The sequence below is a fragment of the Pieris brassicae genome, chromosome 4, assembly GCF_905147105.1.
Source record: "Pieris brassicae chromosome 4, ilPieBrab1.1, whole genome shotgun sequence".
In the NCBI taxonomy this organism is placed as follows: Eukaryota; Metazoa; Arthropoda; class Insecta; order Lepidoptera; family Pieridae; genus Pieris; species Pieris brassicae.
The window spans coordinates 10367656-10385258 of NC_059668.1; the positions used below are offsets into that span (position 1 = coordinate 10367656).

Consider the following 17603-nt stretch of genomic DNA (forward strand, 5'->3'; position numbering starts at 1 on the left):
TAAATAGAATTTTAAGAGGACAATCTCCACACAAAATAGTCTTCTAATTTTAAAACACAGTTGCACCAAGAAAACTCAAATTTTCCTTTAATAACTATTCCTTAAAAGCCTAAAACTTTGTAGAATGAGGAATATAATTTTTTTTGATAAGTGTCTATGAATAAAATAGACGGTTCCCTACAATATGTATTAGCTACATACTATATAAGGTCAATAGTACACAGTTGTACTTCTTAGTTTTAGGCGGTTTGGCAATGGTTGCCAACTTTATTATACTGTTGAACATAGTAACTTTGAATATATCATTCAATGTCATAAAATCCCTTTGATAATTCATAAAAAGGGTTTAACATGTAATCTAAATACTAATATGAAAATATGTGATAGATATTTATAAAATAGTGGTACTAGAGAAAAATGTATACTTGTGCTTTGTTATGCAATGAATATGTCAGATAAATTTGAATAAAAATATAAGTATTATACTGTTATGCTTAGCTTAAAGACTTGACATTCATACCATTTTCTGAACATAATAAAAGTGTACAGAAAATTTTACGAAATTATTAAAATAAAATATGGTTTGAAATTAGAATACCCTTGTACCCCAATGTACAACGATAATCGATATCCATTTAATTATTGACTTAGATGAGTTTACTGTTAATATTACCTGGCTGTAAAAAGGACTATGAAGTTTTTAGTAGAATAATATAAAAATGTTGCTTTCATTAATATTGCTTGCTATTTAATATATTGCTATTTTCGTCACTAATTTGGGAATAATATTTATTTGAAGTATTTTAATCAATGTGAGTATCTGATTTTAAGTAGATAGTAGAACCTGTGTAGTTTCTAGCCAATATCGATACTGAAAATATTAATCCATTAAGTAAAACCTACATTTCAGGTTTGTTCCAGAGTGGATTGAGAGTAGGTTTCCATTTTATTTTAATTGGCAACAACGGCAGACGCCGATGGCGCCTGTGGGCCGTGTTTGTCATGTCTTTTGCGCCCACGTCGTCTCTTGTCACCCGTCATTTCGAAAGGAGAGTTAGCACCAGATTCATCGGATTCATGTACCTAGAATAGAAATTATGACATTATGAATAGGAATGCATCGATACGCCTTATAGCCGATATGATATCGACACCGATATGATATCGACACCGATATCATCGCTTATTGAATTAAAATTAAATTAAGGTAAAATATATCAAGTTTGGTTAGTTTTTAATTTTTATTAAAAAATATAAAGTCACAAACTTTGAATAAGATTAAAGATTTAGTTAGTAAAATTAAGAATTAAAAATAATAAAATAAATAACTGCTAATAATTAAAATGAACATTGCTAAGATTTTTGTTTATGTATTTTATTTGATTTGGTATCAAAAAATACTACGCGCTATAGCAGTTAAAAGCAAACTAAAGTGTCTGGCGAAATGGAATACTCGGGAACCCCCCGGGAATTCCTTTTTAAATCAGAAATATGAAAAGTATCGTTGTATCGGCAAACACAAAGTACCTATCGTGATTATAAATAATATTTTAATTAATTACAAACCCATAAATAAATTTTATTCCATGTTTTTTTAATTAATCATCTTTTGAAATATTGGTCAAAGACCAAAGAAAGTTATCAGATATTGTCTAATTTTACTACTTATGTTTATACATATACTTAACTACTGTGTTATATATATATATATATATATATATATATATATATATATATATATATTAACACAAATAGTTCAACTCAATTTTTCCACATTATTAAATCACTTAAAAAACAGATTAATATTGTTACGAGCTAGGGGATCGGATAGATAATGCCGTAGATTTATTCAAGGGTTTATTTCTTGATAAATCAATGAGGAATTTATGAGCACAAAATTAATTGCAGAGATTCACTAATAACACACAAAAACACAGTCACTAATTACTTCACTTATGCACACTTCACACAGTACTTTATCACTTATATTCACTTTATTCGCACTTTATCGCTTCGGTGTTTCGCTCTTGTTATCGCATTCAAAACTAAGTGACTAGTCGCGTTTCGGCTCGCTTATATATCCCTGGGAATAATTCTAACGGGTAGAGACTGAGTCTCCCCGCGCGCCTGCAGCCCCCACCAAGGGCTATATGCCCGCCCCCGTACCGCCCTGTATCAGCAGGGCGCGAACAGAAACACCACTTGAAGGGGGCATACGCCCCGAACAAGACAAAACACCCCCCTCGCGAGGGAGGGTGCAACAATAACCACGATCTAAACAATATTCGAGAACTTTCTAGGCGGGCTTGCTACTGAGTAGCGATTGCACAATTCTAGAACGTTCGCACTCTTTTTCTCTTTCGCACGTTGCTCCGTCCTTGTCGTACGGCGTTCTAGAGTGCTCGTCTAGTTTCGAGAAAGTTCTGATCTTCTCTCTCTCTCTCTCTCGTATCATTTCGTCCTTGTCTCACACCTAGAAAGTTCGGTCTAGAATATTCCTTCATCAAAGGGGTATAACTAGGCCTGAAAACGCCTGAAACCGGTCTCCTGAAAACTGCACTACTCGACTACACATGTTCTGAAACCGACTGAAAAAAGGTTTCAGCTTCCTGAAAACTAGGGTAACATTATGAAAATTACAATTTTCTAATATGTGATTGACCCTCTCCTGAAACGGTTAGAAATCATATTACAGCTTGCTGAAAAGTTCTCTAACTAGTGGAAAAATCTAGAAACATTGCAGTCGACCCGTCTTCGTAACACTACCCCTTCCTTAGACATGCTCGTCCCGAGCATCATTACATCCTTTATAGGGAGCCAATCGATTTATGTGAACGACTTTCGGTTTGCTCCTTAAATCACCCACTTTCTTTATGCGATAGGTAACGTCATTTAACTTCGTGACTATCGTGTATGGACCGTCCCAGTCAGCTTGAAGCTTTGGTGATTTGCCTTTTCGTTTTGTTGGGTTATGGAGCCATACTTGCGAGCCTTCTTTAAATTCTATGTGATTCGTCTTTCTGTCATACCTAAATCTTCGTAGTCTCACTTATTTTACTTTGTGATGCTCTTACGTGTTCATGGATTTCATCCAGTTTATTACGCAGATCCGCAGCATATTCTGTAACACTCTCCGGTGTGTCAGGTGGTCGCCCAGTTACAATATCCGCTGGTAATCTAAGTTGTCTCCCAAACATGGCTAAAGCAGGAGTAACATTTGTGGTTTCATGAACCGCAAACCGGTATGACATTAGAAATAATGAAATATACTTGTCCCAGTCTTTTTGATGGTTGTCCACCAGTTTTGCCAAGTGCCTTTCCAAAGTTTGATTGAAGCGTTCCACCATTCCATCTGACTGTGGGTGATATGGAGTAGTCCGCGTCTTATGAATTCCCATTAATCGGCATAATTCTTGAAATAGTAGAGAATCAAAATTTCTTCCCTGATCACTGTGCATTTCCAAGGGTACTCCAAATCTAGAGAATACGTCATTTACAAGTATTTCAGCTACTGTAACTGCCTCTTCATTGGGAATAGGGAATACTTCGGGCCACTTCGTAAAATAGTCCATAACAACCATGATGTACTTATTTCCTTTTTCTGTTAACGGAAATGGTCCAGCTATGTCAACTGCTATCCTCTCCCATGGAGCTCCGACATTGTATTTCTTCATACTCGCTCTAGTTCTCGACTGTGGGCCTTTAACAGCTGCACAAGCTTTACATTTTCGAATCCAGTCTTCTACATCTTCGCGGCAATGTATCCAATAAAATCTCTCTTTAATTTTCAAAAGAGTCCTTTTTACACCTAAGTGTCCGCCTGATGAGCCGTCATGAAACATTTCCAATATGTTGCGAATCTTGGATCTTGGCACAACTAACTGTAGATGAGATGCATCCCCACGAGCGTTTTCCCATTCACGACATAACACCCCATTATGAAGAACTAAGCTATCCCATTGAGCCCAGTAACTCTTGGTCGTGGTGCTAGTAGATGCAACATCATTCCATCGCGGCTTTATAGCTGAAGTTTTCATCCAGTCCAGAATTGGTTTAATGTCAGAGTCTTGTTGTTGCTCTTCTTGAATTAATTTACCACACCAATCTGGACTAATGGTATCCGTTCTTAGTATCCTCACATGTGCAACCTCTCTACCTTCGTGTCTTGTACAATGTTTACAGTATTCTTCACATGGCCTACGAGACAATGCATCTGCGTTCCCGTGCGCTCTACCCTTGCGATGTTCAGTAGCAAAGTCATACTCTTGCAATTGTTCGATCCATCGAGCCACTTGTCCTTCTGGGTTCTTGAACTGAAGTAGCCATTTTAATGCAGCATGATCTGTTCTAAGACGGAACTTGCGACCTAGTAAGTATTTACTGAAATGCTGCAGCGTCTTCACAACAGCCAGTAGTTCCCTCCGAGTGACACAATAGTTTCGTTCTGGTTTCGATAACGACTTGCTGAAGTAGGCTATTACTTCCTCGCGATCACCTTTTACCTGTGATAGTACACCTCCGATGCCAATTCCACTGGCATCTGTATCTACCACATATTCGCCATCATGGTCCGGGTAGGCTAGAATCGGAGTCTCACAGTCGGTTCTTGAGCTCATTAAATGCAACTTCACACTCTCCATCCCATGTGAATTTCCTCTTCTCTTCAGTGAGTTTGTGAAGAGGTTTTGCAATATCCGCGAAATTTTTCACGAATCTTCGGTAGTAAGAACATAAACCTAAGAAAGCACGGACCTCAGTTTTATCTTTAGGTACTGGCCATTCCTTCACCGCAACTATCTTCTCGGGATCTGTTCGAACTCCGTCCTGCGATATAATGTGACCCAAGTAGCTCACTTCTCTTTTGAAAAATAAACATTTCTTTGGACTTAATTTCAGGTTGGCTTTATGAAGTCTGGTGAGCACCCGTTGCAGATTCCGTATGTGATCTTCAAAATTTCTCCCAATGATGACTACATCATCCAAGTACACTAAGCAGGCTTGTCCTATCAGTCCTGACAGTACTTTCTCCATTAGTCTTTCAAAGGTAGCAGGCGCATTGCAAAGCCCAAACGGCATAACTTTAAACTGCCATAGTCCTTTTCCAGTTGAGAACGCTGTCTTCTCTTTATGACTTGGGTCTATCTCCACCTGCCAGTACCCACTTTTCAAGTCTAAAGTTGTAAACCATTTTGCCCCACTTAAGGTATCCAAGGTGTCATCTATTCTAGGTAAGGGGTAACTGTCCTTCTTTGTAATATCGTTAAGACGACGGTAGTCGACGCAGAACCTTAAACTGTTATCCTTTTTCTTGACTAAAACTACTGGAGAGCACCAAGGGCTGGAAGATGATTCGATGATATTATCATACGGTTTGACATTTCCGTAATCATCTTGTCTATATTTTTTTCATATGCGACAGGTACTCGTCGCGGTCGCAAACGTATCGGTCTTTCGGTTCCAGTCTCAATTCGATGTTTAACGACACCTGTCCTTCCTAGATCTCCATCGTGTGTAGCAAACATGTCTGAAAATGACTTCAATAGTTCCTTTGCTTTCAACATTTCTCCTTTCGACAAGGATTCCTTACAGCCCTCTAATACTTCTTGAACTATATCTCGTTGTTTACTCACTGTACTATTTTCAGTGATGGATCTATAGACGTCATACCCACCCTGCAATGTATTACCTTTTAGAGAAACTACCTCATCTCTACACTTGAACGTACCGTTCTCCAAGTCAATCTTACAGTTGTAATGCTTCATGAAGTCTAAACCGATAATACAGTCATCCACGATGTCAGCAATAACCACCTTATGTCTGTATGATCTTCCCCCAATCTTGAAGGTAGCGATACCTTCCCCTCGAACGGTTATGTGCTGACCAGTAGCTGTAAGGAGCTGTACATTTCCACCAGAAAGGCTTTTGTAAAATGACTTCAGAAGTTGGTATCTAATTACTGTCCGGGAAGCTCCAGTATCAAGGGTTAACTCACACCTACATCCGTTAACTTCTCCATCGATAACAATGGTATTCCCATCCTGAGTTTGAGTGATCATAACTTTTGGGGCCTTCCTTACAGAAACGGCCAGCACCCGCCCCTTGGTCCTGGCTTCTACTCGTTTCCCTGCCGCTGTTCAGCGGCAGTCACACCCGCTGCTTCCGGTTCCCCACGTCTAGTCTTTATTTTACCTCTGAGATCTTTTTTAGGGCATGAGAACCTCATATGTCCTATTTCCCCACAGAGGTAACAGGTGGGTCCACGTTGGGAACTTGGTTTTTCCGTGACAGCCCTGATGCGGTTAGGTCGATGATCCTTGCAAAATGCTTCCACCTCCAACGCATGGGCAAGAGCATCCTTAAGGTCCTTATGGTGACCAAGGTTCACAGCCATTCAAATTTCACGGTCTCGAATACCGTCGACAAAAGCTTGAACCAACATCTTGTCTGCAACATCTGGTGAGGATGCGTAGGCCTTCCTTACCAGCTTCACTATTTCAAGTCCCCATTTTTGCAAACTTTCATTTGTCTGTTGTATTCTATCCTTCAATTGCGCCCTATAAACGTGCTCTAAATGTGCGTTTCCATACCGTGATTCCAGGGCATCTAGCAGTTGCTTCAACGTCACCTTACCTTTCTTGGTATCTAATATGGAGAGGGCTTCGTCTCGCAGTCCCAGAATAAGGGCGGTAACAGCTTGATCGTCAGTCCACCTGTTTGACTCTGCTACAGTCTCAAACTGCAGCTTGTACGCGCCCCAAGAAGATGTACCATCAAAGGGAGGCACTTTCAGATATCCAGGTGGTGCAACAGTCGTGACAACACCAGTGGTCTTCAGGCATTGGATTTCATTTTCTATTCCAAGGATACGTTTATCCTGCTTGGATAGCTTACAATCCATATCAGATTCCAAATTCTCGATTTCTTTATCTACCTGTACTTTCAGGTCACAAAGTTTTTCTCCGATATGGCGAGCCTGTTCCTCCATCATCTGATGAGCCTGCTCCTCTTGACGTCGTGCCTGCTCCTCTATCATGCGACGTGTCTGAGCCTGTTCTTCCATTACTTGGCGTGTATGTTCTTCTTGACGGCGTGCCTGGTCTTCCATTATTTGTCGTGCCTGTTCTTCTTGACGGCGTGCCTGTTCTTCTTGACGGCGTGCCTGTTCTTCTTGCCAGCGTGTCTGTTCTTCAATCATTTGGCGTGTCTGTTCTTCTTGACGGCGTGCCTGGTCTTCCATTATTTGTCGTGCCTGTTCTTCTTGACGGCGTGCCTGTTCTTCTTGACGGCGTGCCTGTTCTTCAATCATTTGGCGTGTCTGTTCTTCTTGACGGCGTGCCTGTTCTTCCTGACGGCGTGCCTGGTCTTCCATCATTTGCTGCAGAGCAAGGAGGATGTTGCCATCGTTACTTTCACCCATCCCGCGGTTTGCATCGAAACTTTGTCGCCGGGCGGCGTCGCGTGCTGATTGCGCCCTTGTCTGCACTCCCTCCGCAGCTGGAGACTCTGCCACAGACTCCTCTTGATTCTCCCTTGGAGTAATTTTTTTTTTATATAAAATAGGGGGCAAACGGGCAGGAGGCTCACCTGATGTTAAGTGATACCGCCGCCCATGGACACTCTCAATGCCAGAGGGCTCGCGAGTGCGTTGCCGGCCTTTTAAGAATTTGTACGCTCTTTTCTTGAAGGACCCTAAGTCGAATTGGTTCGGAAATACTTCAGTGGGCAGCTGGTTCCACATAGCGGTGGGGCGCGGCAAAAATTGCCTTGAAAAACGCTCAGTCGTGGAACGTCGGACGTCGAGGTGATACGGGTGGAATTTTGTATTTTGCCTCGACGTCCGATGCTGAAACTCAGCTGCAGGTATTAATCCGAACAACTCCTCTGAACACTCTCCATGGTAAATGCGGTAGAAGATGCAGAGTGACCCCACATCTCTACGCAACGCCAAAGGATCGAGCCGCTCGGAGAGGGATTGGTCATCGACGATTCGAACCGCTCTTCGTTGGATACGGTCAAGTGGAAGGAGCTGGTACTGGGGAGCTCCCGCCCAGAGGTGAGAACAGTATTCCATGTGGGGCCGTATTTGCGTTTTATAGAGTTGCAAGCGGTGGCCCGGAGTGAAGTACCGTCTCGCCTTGCTGAGCACACCAAGCTTTTTGGAGGCTAATTTAGCCTTTCCCTCCAAATGACCGCGAAACTGAACGTCGTTCGATATGTCAACGCCAAGTATTCCGATGCTGGCTGTGGCTTCAAGAAGAGTGTTTTCGAAAAGAGGAGTAGCGACAAAGGGTATTTTTTTCGCGGAAAACGCGCAAACTTGTGTCTTCTTGGGGTTCAATTGGACTAGGTTTAGTCTACCCCAGTCCGAAACTCCACGTAAAAGAGTTTCGACTTCAGACACAAGTTTGTTCCGGTACTCATCGACAACTCCCCGAGAAATACCTGCCCGGCCAGTGTAAAGAGTATCCCCAGTGCTGTCGTCCGCATAGCAATGAATGTTGCTACGTTGCAACATGTCATTGATATGCAGATGAAACAGGGTCGGGGACAGAACACAGCCTTGTGGGACCCCAGCATTCACGGGTTTAAGGTCGGAACATGCTCCGTCGACGACGACCTTGATGCTCCGATCGGCAAGAAAGCTGGAGATCCAGTCGCATAATTTCTCAGGAAGCCCGTAGGCTGGAAGCCTCGAGAGCAGTGCTTTGTGCCACACCCGATCGAAGGCTTTCGCTATGTCCAAATTAACCGCTAGTGCCTCCCCGTTGGACTCAATTGCCTCTGCCCATCTATGAGTAAGGTATACTAGAAGGTCACCAGCCGAACGACCACGACGAAAGCCGTACTGATAATCGCTAATCAGCTGGTGGCCCTCTAGATAACTCAAGAGCTGGCCATTAATAATGGATTCCATTATTTTGGAGAACAAGGAGGTTATTGCGATTGGGCGATAGTTGGATGGATCAGAGCGATCGCCTTTTTTAGGGATCGGATGTATCGAAGCGGTCTTCCAGCACTTCGGGAGAGTGCCGAGCGAGTACAGGTACCGGAAAAGGCGCGTCAGGACCGGAGCCAACTCAGGAGCACAAGTACGCAGCACAATTGGAGGGATACCATCCGGCCCGCTCGACTTATGAATGTCCAAGGAAGATAGTGCTCTGCGAACAGCACGTTGCCGGAATGTGATTTCCGGCATTGAGTTATCACACCGCGAAATCGCCGGTGGTGATCTCCCCCGGTCATCCAAAGTCGAGTTGGACGCGAAGAGACAGCCCAAGAGGTCGGCCTTCTCCTTCGCAGTGTGGGCGAGCGAGTCATCCTCTCTGTGCAGCGGCACATGGCATGTTTCTATCCCACTTCTGACACCAAAATGTTACGAGCTAGGGGATCGGATAGAAAATGCCGTAGATTTATTCAAGGGTTTATTTCTTGATAAATCAATGAGGAATTTATGTGCACAAAATTAATTGCAGAGATTCACTAATAACACACCAAAACACAGTCACTAATTACTTCACTTATGCACACTTCACACAGTACTTTATCACTTATATTCACTTTATTCGCACTTTATCGCTTCGGTGTTTCGCTCTTGTTATCGCATTCAAAACTAAGTGACTAGTCGCGTTTCGGCTCGCTTATATATCCCTGGGAATAATTCTAAACAATATTCGAGAACTTTCTAGGCGGGCTTGCTACTGAGTAGCGATTGCACAATTCTAGAACGTTCGCACTCTTTGTCTCTTTCGCACGTTGCTCCGTCCTTGTCGTACGGCGTTCTAGAGTGCTCGTCTAGTTTCGAGAAAGTTCTGATCTTCTCTCTCTCTCTCTCTCGTATCATTTCGTCCTTGTCTCACACCTAGAAAGTTCGGTCTAGAATATTCCTTCATCAAAGGGGTATAACTAGGCCTGAAAACGCCTGAAACCGGTCTCCTGAAAACTGCACTACTCGACTACACATGTTCTGAAACCGACTGAAAAAAGGTTTCAGCTTCCTGAAAACTAGGGTAACATTATGAAAATTACAATTTTCTAATATGTGATTGACCCTCTCCTGAAACGGTCAGAAATCATATTACAGCTTGCTGAAAAGTTCTCTAACTAGTGGAAAAATCTAGAAACATTGCAGTCGACCCGTCTTCGTAACAATATGAATAAATATGAACTATGAATTATTAAAAATAAATATGGCTTCTGTGGTTTACCGAAACAAAATTTCATCTGTGGTCGCTATTCTACGGGGAAAATTTAATAGATTCTGAAAATACCCATTGGTGCTAATGGGATTACATTTAAGAAAGAACTTACCGCATTGAGATGCCTATGATCATGTCTATGATGTCTGGCAGTCGCCTGAGCATGAGGCTCAGGACGTAGTACATTACCAACAGCTTTGGTACGCCCTTCACGGAATACCTACAGAAACAATTTTTTGAACCACAGATAATAGATCCTTTTGAAATTGTTAAGTTAACCTTAACTAAACCTTAAAATGAGATCAGAAGAAAAAGTTCATAATTCATAATAACCCTTTTTAATGTATTATGCCTAATAGAGTAAAAATAAACCTTTAGCAAAGGTTCTAATGATAATTTTGTATTTTATTATTTATAACATTTATTACTAACAAAACACACACAGAAACACATTAAATAACAAAAATCAAAAATAAAAATAAATAATAATAGAGAGACAACAATTATTTTAGGAAAAAGGTTTAATTGTGTAATGAGTGTGTGCTGTGGTTGTAATTGGCCCTGGCTCAGCATTATGCTGAGGAGCCGAGTTGTTCCACATAATGTAGAAGAAAACCGATTAGCGCGACGACCTGACTCGGAAGATGTTATGTAATTTATACATGTATTTTTTATCTTAAAACCGTTAATTTAATTTTAAGAAGTTCATTTAAATCCAAATTATAATATTTTCATTGTAACGAAGGTAAAAAAAAAGGAATTAATTTACGTTCTTCGTCACATTAATTTCTATTGTATTATTTTGTTAAAGTAATATTTTATTTATATGGTTCAGGGCCAGGAAGCTAATCTGATGTTAAGTGACACCGCCCCGCCACCCATAGAGACTCTAGATTCCAAACGGCTCGCGAATGCGTTGCCGTCCTATTAAAAATTGGTACGCTCTTTTTTTGAATGACCCTAATTCACGTCGTATTGGTTCGGAAATACCTCAACAGGATTATCTAAGCAAAAAAAAATCATACCATCCTTTGTCCCCGTCGCAAGTATTCTGGGTGCTTGATGAATCTGAAGCTTACACGTGCCTTGTCTCCCGTACGGAGGCATTCGCGAGACATTGAGAGAATCGACGCCGTCTGGCGAATACTGCCGCAGTGTACTGTATAAGATATTTTCTCTTTAACTTTGGCGCATAAAATTACTTATCTATGGGAGCGTTCAACTATTACGTAACATATTTATGGAATCTTGCAAAATATTACGATGCGTTACAGGTCCGGAAGGGGGGTGTGGGGGAGTTGGTTTAATGTGTTGTTCTTAGTAATACTACTAGTAATACTAACTTTTTATGTGGTTTAAATAAAAAAATCCAAAAATTGTGTTACGTAATACTTGAACGCTTCCTTATACTAATACTTGGAACTTTTTTATGTAGAATATAACATTATGTCGGGAAATCATTATAGGTATCGTAAAACATACCCATGGCTTGGTATCTGGAAGATATTGTGGTTGGATGATGCAGAACAAGAATCTCTCCTTCGAACTGCCAGCAAGCCTGAGGGTTCAGCGCTGGTGACACCATCACCATACCTTTACGAATTGCTGAACGTTTTATCTGAAAGAGATGTGTAAATAAATTAAAGTTATACTTAGATAAAAAAATACACCCAAATATCTTTCAAATATCTTACTAAAAAACCGAACTTATTTACCGAACCGGCTTACTTAATTTAGCTGAAAATCGATGCTCCACAAAATAAATACACTTTCTTTAAAGTATATAAGGGGGACTTTCTTTAAAGGGCAATTGTTTATAATCTATGACACAAACAACTATTTGACAAAATCAAAATCCATTTAATTTAACACGAAATAAAGTACTTTTTATTCTCTTTCGTTTAGGCTATGTTGAAAAGAGACAGATGAATTCTGTTCAGTATAACTGGACTTATTTTAATTGAAACTAACAAAGCTATCACGGCTTATGCTTAAAAGGAGTATTAGGAATATCCATATCACTAAAATCTGCATCATGAGCACACCCCTCATACACAACCTCACTTTCACACACAACACTGCCGAAGTAGGTACAGATACCGGCAAAGTTCTTGAGCATTAAACAAGGGAGTGGGGGAAAGTTTGGGGGGGACACAAACGTCAACTGATTTACTGATCACGCGCGACACGTCAGTTGCCCGCTGCCACGTACCACCGACCCCCCTCCCAGTGATAACTAAAAATCGCTTCTGCACAGGCAAGGACATTTCTTCAAGATGTTTGCCGGTATCTATAAAGTACTTTTTCTTCTCTTTCTGTCAAAGTATGCTTAGGCAATGTTGATACGAGACAGATGAGTTCTGTAGGTGAGTATAACTGGACATTGATTGAACTAAGCTATCGCGGAACATGCTTAAAAGGAGTATTAGGAATATCCATATCGCCAAAATCTGCATCATGAGATCTTTTGTAAATGTTTTATTATAGTATGTATTTCATCTTTGGCTATATCTTTAGTATAATTGTTTTTGGTATATATTATTTATTTAAGAATTACAAAATAAATAAATTCACAATTAAAAAATACCTTTTTAAGTGCGAAACTAGCAGTCTGTCCCCCTCGCACTTCATGCACACTCATTCGTTTGCGATGAATACTTTTAACAGTGATTGGCACGAATCGGCCAAGCGGGTCAGGGCCTAGAAGTAGGGTGTCGTTCAAACGAATAACACCTGCTAAAGTTGTTCCTGATACAACTGTTCCTACACCCTGTAAATAATAGAATAAATTAAAATAAATACGCGGCGGTACAACCCTAATTGGGTCCGGGCCTTAGATGTCTCATGACCATTTGTCAATGTAATAGGCAAGTAGGTAATCCTCCTGTGCCTGACACACGACGTCGACTTTTTGGGTAGGTTTCCTCGCGATGTTTTCCTTCACAGTTCGAGCGAATGTTAAATGCGTACATAGAAAGAAAGTCTATTGGTGCAGTCAGGTATCGCACGCTGAGGCCACTAGGCTATAAATAGTATAGTGTGTATTATATTTCCGGCCCTGGACGACATTATCTTCGCTTAAAGATTTTTATTCAATTTAAATACAGCGACAAAGAGTAATATTGCCAGTATTATGTCTACACCCATAATTTGAGGACTGGCTGTAACAGCATTTAATTTATTTTTGAAGTGTACAAAGGTTGCCTACATTAATAATATATATTTTGACAAAGATAAGATTTCTTTTATATTGTATATTAATATTTAAAATAATAAAATGGTTATCTAAAAACTATTGTAGTATGAGATTTTCGTACCGGAACAGAGTATGTATCGTCAATCTGGAACTCAGCAGGTTTGTCATCTTGCGAAGGCATCCTGGTCTTCAGCAGGTTAAGGAACATCGTCAGCAGCTCCAAGTTTTCACCCGTCACGTTCGATACTTGGAAGATTGGACATAGACTGCAAAATGATAGATATTACAAAATTGAAGACCCTCAACTATCAATAGGAGTCTTATTTCCATTAAGAAGGTACGATTAACGAAGGTAATTTCCTTATAAAAATCGTACATTTGTAACGCATTTTCATATAACAGGATTTCAGTCTAAATGTCACAGCCAACTGGCTTAGTTATTCGTTTAATCAACAGCCTAGTCTTTAACTAAACTAAATAGCGCCGTTTAAGAAGCGGCCTGAAATATATTTACCAGTTGATCAAACAGCTAGGCATATTACTTGGATCGATGACGTTTCATAACTTGCCTAGCTTGACTGTTAATTTAAATTTAGTTCCACTTTCTTCTCTCAAACTAGAAACAAAACTCTTTCAACTGTCACACACACACACAAACACAATTTTAGTGTTATCCAAAGTTTAATGAAACACAATAAATACAACGGAAGAGTGTATTGACAATAATAATGTGAATTTATCTGTGACTGACTCAAACAAATGAATTTTTAGTTCATCAAGAAGATGAAGAGAAAGAAGAGAAGATGAAACATCTGATCAACATCTGTTATGTTAGATGTTTTGTTCTATTTCTGCTACATAGTCATTCTACCGTACGAATGGCCTAAGCGTTCAGCCTGTTTATTAAATGTTGTTACAGACTAGTTTGTTAATTGAATGGCTATACACGGGAATTCCCTCAATGGGGATTTCCCCATATAAAACGGAGATATCACAGGTTACATTTATGTAGTGTAATGCTTTGTACTAACTTATTTCATTCATAAAATTATTTTTTGAGAAAAGTTAGACGTGAATCATTTCTACATAACGCGTTATATACGGTCATACAAGTGCGTTATGCGAGAATACTGATATAACGCGGAAACAACCAGTAGGTTGTGTATTATATTGTAAATTGTAGAAAGTTATCTTTACAAAGTTAAAAAATTAATATTAAATTGCAGAATTAATTTCAACTTATATCAATTATTTCCCAACATAAATCTTAAAATCTTTTTATTAAATATAAATTAAGAATTTATTCTAGCTCGAAGGACCAATAAATTGAGTTTACCGTTGGGACACAAAATTAGTTGCACTGACGATGACGTCATCTTTCGTCTTAACCATAACTGGCACTTTGCGGCACCCAGAAGACTTCAGTATCCTAATTAGTAGCTTCAGATTGTCCTGAAAGAATTCGATTCGTTTAAAAAAAACAATTATTATTTTAAGGATTTTGTACTTTGCCTTGTAGTTTTTTAGATAATTAATGTATACCAACGAAAATATGAAAATATTTACCTGCAGTACATTCGGTGGACACATATCAATCTTGGTGACGACAACAAATACTGGCACGGACAGAGCAAGCGCAAGTCCCAAATGTTCCTTTGTCATTCCCACAATACCCGCGTTTGCCCCGATCTGCAGGCATATTAGCATTATTTATTTTAAATTATATTATATTTAAATATATAATAAAAATAACTGGCCAAGTTTAGAAAATTTAATATGAAGAAACTGGCTAATAGCCCATTCATTTTTGTTTGTGTTATCATAAAAATAATTTCTTACCATCAACATGCCAAAATCTGGTGCATGTCCGGTCATACCAAATACAGTTGTCTTCAGATATCTCTCATGTCCGGCCAAGTCAATGAATGTGATCACCTTTGATGATTTTTCACAGATCTTCACCCAGTCAAGAGTACCATGGTCAGGTTTGTTGACAACATTACCTGGTCAAGAAATTGTATTGTGGAAATATGCAAATAAATGGAAAGAAAATAGATATCATCTAAATATCAACAATTTTGATAGTAATAATATTAAAGTAACACAAAATTGTATGACTCATAACTAAACTCTTGTTTTACATTATAATAATAAATATAAAAGTAAATCTGTATGTTAAACCCTCACATATAAAAGAGTAGAATATTTGAAAAATAATACTTTATATTTATTTTAACTTTTTACATGTAATTACAAGATTTCATAATGCTATGTATAAAACTGGGGTTGAGATACTTACCCATACTGTCAAAGCCAAGTATATCATTCCCCACAGAACTGGTCCTGCCGGTTTCAGCTTCATGCTTGTGCCTGAAGAGCCGTTGCCTTGCATGGCCTCTTCCATTGTCTAGTTCCCCATGTGTCAGCACACCCAGTAATGTTGACTTGCCCGCATCTACATTACCCACTACTGCAACCCTAGAAATAAATAAATATAATAATATATTACACCAAAGAAATAATACAATAAAGAATAAAAATTAATGAACTGATAACCTACTAGATAAACTACTGGTACACTCTATGCCAAGACAGGTATATAGAATGATAAAGTTAAAAGTTATTTCTTTTACTGTTGCAGCCATGCATAGCATCCTAAAAGTTCAGTTTTTACATAAATGCTTTTATAAACCCAAGTTTTTCTAAGGGGAAGATGAGATGTACATGGTTCCATGTTACCTTATCTCCATAAAGTCATTATGATCCAATTCAGTTCTGAGTAGATACTGCCCAACAATGCCAGTACCACAGTCCCACTTTCGTAGTTCTACACAAGATATCCTTTCACTTACAAGAGACTGTAGGGTTGCAACTGATGCATTGTATTCATCTTCTGTAAGACCCTTACCATCTGAAAATAGATTTCATTAGTTTAGTGAGATTTTTAAAGCTAAATTGGCTTACCTCTTTGTTTACGTAACTATTGAGGAATCATTGCATTAAAAACATTGCATTTAAGATTTTTTTTATATTCTTAGCTCTTTATTAGTAAACAACTTTACCTTCACCATGTCCTATATCATAAATAATTTCACCATTTCCTGACTCTAGTCTCTCAGTAAGTTGTTTCTTCAATAGTTCATATTCTTCTGTACTTGGACTGACCAGAATCATCTAAAATTATTGATAAATGATGTAGATTTTTATTGTATAAAATTAATATATTATAAGTTGTGAATAAAAAATGTACACTAAGCAAGTATTCTCAAGAGGATGATATAAAAAATATATGATATTTCATTAAAATATTATAATAAGTGCTTATTGTTGTATTTAGAAGATGTTTACAATTTACGTCAAGATAAATTTTAAAAAAATATTGTTGTGCAACAATTACATCATTATTGCATGAAATAAAGCTCTTGTATATATAAAATTGCCATATTTAATATTTAAATAAAACATTTAATTAAATATGAACATCTAATGGTTGCCAATAAAATAAACAGTTAAGTCTTATTTCTATATTTTTAGGATTGAAAACAATTGATAATAAAATAAGATAACGGAAAGAGAACATACTTACCAGTATGATTACAAAAAAGATACTGTTATGTAAACAAAGAGATTCACTTACTTTCCCTCTAATACTAGAATAATCAGTCTCAGATTCCATTGGCATCTCCGGCTCTGGCAGAGGGCTTGCCACTGTTTCTGGTTCTTCTACTTTGTCCATATTGATTCAAAATTGTATATTTCGACGAGATATTATGACATTGTGTCCTCACTGGACATATGGTAGAAGCTGTGTGAGACAATAAATACGTAATGAATATTCGTGAAAACAAAGATTAATTACAAAATATTTAATATTATTCTGTGATTTTCAATAAAAGAGTTTAATAAATATCAGAATACACTTTCGTAAGTATTAATTTAGTAATTGTACGTGAATGTAACTTTGATAAAAAAAAACAACTAACACTCACGCTTACGCAATTTCTACAAGACAACTATATTTCACACACAAACAAGATACAAAATAACCCGCTTTTCATATATGAAAATAGATTTTACGAAAACAGATGGATTTTTTATGCACTGATTTTCTGCCAACAATTTGATTGAATTTGACAACTCATCGTCCGAACTCGACAATCGACATCGATGTCAGCAGTTACACGCTGATGTTACGTCACTTTATATTACTC

The 17603-nt window shown here is 38.6% G+C and overlaps 1 protein-coding gene across 2 annotated transcripts; it reads right to left on the minus strand.

The window, feature by feature from the left end:
* Positions 1-94: 94 nt before the first annotated feature.
* On the minus strand, positions 95-17540 carry LOC123708007 (GTP-binding protein 1). Of its 2 annotated transcripts, none has more exons than XM_045658425.1 (14): positions 17382-17540; positions 17030-17197; positions 16455-16566; positions 16132-16303; positions 15692-15870; positions 15232-15395; positions 14959-15081; positions 14729-14844; positions 13514-13658; positions 12784-12966; positions 11679-11814; positions 11222-11355; positions 10309-10416; positions 95-1083 (listed from the first exon to the last, which is right to left on the minus strand). In XM_045658425.1, the coding sequence occupies exons 2-14, from the start codon at positions 17126-17128 to the stop codon at positions 952-954; spliced, it is 1803 nt and encodes a 600-aa protein (XP_045514381.1). In that variant the 5' UTR covers positions 17129-17197; positions 17382-17540; the 3' UTR covers positions 95-951. The 2 variants fall into 2 exon arrangements, with proteins under 2 accessions (XP_045514381.1, XP_045514382.1); XM_045658426.1 differs by having other exon boundaries at positions 17376-17525.
* Positions 17541-17603: the final 63 nt, after the last annotated feature.